We start from the raw sequence: 4,477 nt of genomic DNA, 5'->3' as shown, positions 1-4,477 counted from the left end.
TAGGTTACTCTAGCTGCTAAGTGTGGTCTTTCTATGTGAGTGATACAACTCAAGACAATTCTTTATGGAAAATTTAAAAAAATTACTTGGAAAGATAGCTCTCATTTAAAGGGAAAAAATGAGGAACAAAAATTTTCCCATGAAATAAATGGAAATTTTCAAATATTCCTTATCCAATTTCAGAAAAAAATATGAAACTTAGAGAAGTAAGGAAAGATATCCATATACCAGACAGAATAGAAAGCTTAATCAAGTGACTTACTTAAATTATATGAAGTTGATTTCAAAGAAATAGAAAGAACAGGAAATAAATGTAAGGAATAAGAGCTCTTTCTACAATCTGATCAAGAATCACAATTTCTGCCTCTAATGCTTTGAGTGCTGTAATAACTGACACCTCTTCAGCCCCAGGACAGTTGGCCCTTTTACAGCTGCCATCCCAAATAATCTTCTTAGAAATCTCTTTATGTCTTTATTTCTCAGACTGTAGATGAAGGGGTTCAGCATGGGTGTGACCACTGTGTACATCACAGAGGCTGTTGCACTTGAGTGTGAGCCATGGGTAGCAGCAGAGCTAAGGTACACTCCTAAGCCTGTACAATAAAACAAGGAGACGACTGAGAGGTGAGATGCACAGGTGGAAAAGGCTTTGTACTTCCCCCGAGCTGATGAGATTCCACGTATGGAGAAAACTATCTTAGAGTAAGAGTAACATATCCCAGTGAATGGACCACCACCAAACAGCCCAATTGCAAAATACATCATCACATTATTGAGAAAGGTATTAGAACAGGCAAGTTGGATCACATCTTTGAATTCACAGAAGAAGTGGGGGATTTCCAAGATGGTACAGAAAGACAGTCATAATGCCAGTAAGCTTTGTAACAAGGAATTCAAGGCACCTATTAGCCATGATATCAGCACCAGCAGTCTACAGAGAACAGGGTTCATGATGACTGTGTAGTGCAGGGGGTGGCAGATGGCTATGAAGCGATCATAGGACATCACAGTCAGAAGAAAGTTGTCCAACTGTACAAACAGTAGGAAAAAATACATCTGGGTGAGGCAGTCTTCGTAGGTAATGACTTTGGTTTGAGTTATTATATTCAGCAGCATCTTTGGAATAGTGGTGGAGGTGAAGCAGATGTCTACAAAGGACAGGTTGGAGAGGAAGAAGTACATGGGGGTGTGGAGGTGGGAGTCTGAGATGATAGCCAGGATGATGAGCAGGTTTCCAAACACAGTGATCAGGTACATGGATAGGAAAAGGCCAAATATGAGGAGCTGCAATTCTGGTTCCTTCAAAAATCCCAGAAGAACAAATTCTGAAATTTGTGTATTGTTGCCTGGTACCATGTGGTAGTGATCACTACTAGGACAGAAAGAAAAATGACTAATTTTTACACATATAGACCCTAGCATAGTGAAATGCTGTAAATTATATTCAGTCATTTTAAATGGCCTTCTGTGACATCATAAGTGTTATCAATTCATTTCAGTTCAGTTGCTCAGTCGTATCTGACTCTTTGAGACCCCATGGACTGCAGCCCACCAGTCTCCTCCGTCCATGGGATCCTTCAGGCAAGGATACTGGAGTGGGTTGCCATTCCTTTCTCCAGGGGATCTTCCTGACTCAAGGACTGAACCCTGGTCTCCTGCATTGCAGGCAGACTCTTTATGGTCTGACCCACCAGGGAAGCTGTGACAACAATGAATAGAAATTCCCATAGGCAGGTTTTCCACCAACAGGTAATCTTATTACCCAGTTTAAATGCAAAATTCTTTCATACATTTGAGGGATTTATGTTGAATACTGTGTCCTGGCCTTCTCAGGTGGCTCAGTGCTAAAGAATCCACCTGCCAATGCAGTAGATGAGAGTTCAATACCTGGGTCAGGAAGATCCCCTGGAGAAGGAATGGCAACCCACTCCAGTATTCTTGTCTGGGAAATCCCATGGATAGAGGAGCCTGGCAGGCTATAGTCCATGAGATTGCAAAAGAGTCAGACATAAATTAACTATTGAACAACAATTGACTGTATTCTGGGCTAAAATTATATGATGCTGACAACGAGACTCCCAATGATAAACAATAAAGAAATGATATAAATTAGCAAACAAAAAGCATACACCTGGTGATAGGTTTTAGGGGAAAAAATAAGGATAAATAGAGTGAATGGAGGTGTTACATTTGAATGCAAGTTAAAGAAGATCTGCAAACTAGGAGAAATTTGAACAGAAGCCTGAAGAAAGACAAAGCAGAGACACAAAATTATCTGGTGAAAGAGTGTGCCCTGTTGGAGAAAGAGTCAGTGAAAAGATCTTAAGTATGTCACTTGCTTCAAATTCTAGACTTAAAAGGAAGCCAAAGTGTCTAGGGGAATAAGCAAGAGGGAGAGTTATGAGAGATGGTGTCAGAGGCTGCTGAGGAACAAGGCAACCTCCCTGCTACAGGTGAGACCTTAATTCACATGTTGTTCCTCTCACATTTTTTGTTTGTTTCGATTCTTTCCTCTGAGTAGAAGTGGATCCACTCCTTATGCTCTTCTGCTGTTAACATTGCAGGATTTGTCCATTTTGGAGTACATAAACTCAGGTATCACTGCCCAGAGAAATGCTCATTGCAAACACACACATACACACACACACACACACACACACACACACACACACACACACACACACAAATACAGCACATTATGGTTTGCTGGGTTTGTTACTTCTTGGCTTTTCCTACTTCCAGTCACAATAATTAGGACATTGTGCTATCTACTAATAGCAAATTATCTTTACCATAAAGAATGTAGAAATAGTACCTAAATTAAAGTTGGCAAGCCTCTTGAGGAAGTGGTATTCTGTTTAATATGAACTCTTTTTTTGCCTTCTCTGAAAAGAAAATTTATATTGGGCTGCCCTGGTAGCTCACATGGTAAAGAATCTGCCTGTAGTGTGGGAGACCCAGGTTTGATCCCTGGACAAGAAGTTAAAAAAAAAAAAAAAAAAAACTGAGAGAGAAGAAAGAATAGAACATGTGGAGGAAAATAAACATTGCCTATAGATCCCACCTCTTGGTGGTTGCCTTGCTCTAGGGCACTGTCCTTGGAGTATGTGTATCTCAGTTCTGCAGGTATTTCATCTTCTTGGATAAGTCTGACGGCCTCAGTGATCTACACTATGGTAACCCCCATGCTGAACCCCTTTATTTGCAAGACAAGATCTAATAAGCTCAGGCATTCTCTGGGAGACAGTGAAAAAGAGAGACTCCTTGATTTCAGCAGCATCCCAATCCCAGTTATACTCCCTTGATGCCCAGAATACTTAATAAGATACCCTAAAGGAATTTATCAAAGGAAACATGAATCATTATCTTTGTAATGATAACGCATTTCACTAACTGAACTCTACTAGAAAAAGGAGCAAAGGGAAGTAGCCCACAATTTACAACAGAAAATATACAATGTTCAACAATAGATGAGGATTTTAAACGTAAGTGGTATAGAGGTTCTAAATGATTTTAAATGAAAAGTTTTTGAGTCAGAAAACCCCTGTTTGAATCTCAGAACTACCGTCTATTAGCTGTTTGTACTTAGTGAGACTACAGACCCATTCTAACTGTTAATATCTTTACACAAAAAGGAAGAGGTATCCATTCTTCTAAGTTGGTAGACAAATTTACTCAATGTGTATACAAAACTTAACATACTTGTTTCATGTCACTAAGTGAATGATTATAACTTGTGATGAGTTTGGCTGATTATTTTCTTCTACCTCACAAATGTCTCCATTGCCTTCCCACCACTTGGTAACGAAGAGTTGCAAACTAAAGCTCAGTAGTATAGCATCTTGCATATCAAATACAGCTTTTTCATGTGAACACTCAATGTAAGAGAAGATACTGTGAAATGTATGTCTCAAGAACTCTGTTCCAAGGCAGTACCTAATTCAATAGATGTGGAAAAAAAATGGAAGATGCCCAATATATCCCATCTTAGAATACTAAAAAAAGGTGTATGTTTCACCGCTCATGCCTCCAAACCTAGGTTTCTTTTTCTCTGTAACTGTGAACTTCTAACCTGTTCTACTTTACCAGAACCAGTTTGAGCTCCCAATTCCTCCTTCATTCACGTCTCCGAATCAGACTTCCATTCCCATCACTTAATTGTCAGCAAAGACTCTTGTGTTGCTGAGTCTATCAGACACTTCTCCTTTGAACATTAAATAAGCAAATTATAATTAGTCAACCTAGCAAAACAGCATGACTAATATCTCTGCTCTGTTATAAGATGATTAGACACTCGGGTGACCTCAGGTAAAAGTTTTCTACTTCCATTCTCTCTGAACTTTTCTTGAAGTACCTATATAACTCTCACACTCACCTAGATGGGGACTATGAGAAGAAAGTTCCTGTGTGGATATTCAAATTCCTCCCTGGATGGTGAATGATGGACTGGAGCTCTGTTCCCAGACAGGTCAGAAGG

The 4,477-nt window shown here is 39.6% G+C and overlaps 1 protein-coding gene across 1 annotated transcript; it reads right to left on the bottom strand.

Annotated features, from left to right (window-relative positions):
* Positions 1–366: 366 nt before the first annotated feature.
* LOC102407101 (olfactory receptor 1078-like) lies at positions 367–1,257 on the bottom strand. Its single transcript, XM_044948734.2, has 2 exons — positions 903–1,257; positions 367–617 (listed from the first exon to the last, which is right to left on the bottom strand). Exons 1-2 carry the CDS (start codon positions 1,255–1,257, stop codon positions 367–369), a joined length of 606 nt encoding a protein of 201 aa, XP_044804669.2.
* Positions 1,258–4,477: the final 3,220 nt, after the last annotated feature.

The sequence above is a fragment of the Bubalus bubalis genome, chromosome 9, assembly GCF_019923935.1.
Source record: "Bubalus bubalis isolate 160015118507 breed Murrah chromosome 9, NDDB_SH_1, whole genome shotgun sequence".
Classification (NCBI taxonomy): domain Eukaryota; kingdom Metazoa; phylum Chordata; class Mammalia; order Artiodactyla; family Bovidae; genus Bubalus; species Bubalus bubalis.
This window is presented reverse-complemented; position numbering and strand designations above follow the sequence as displayed.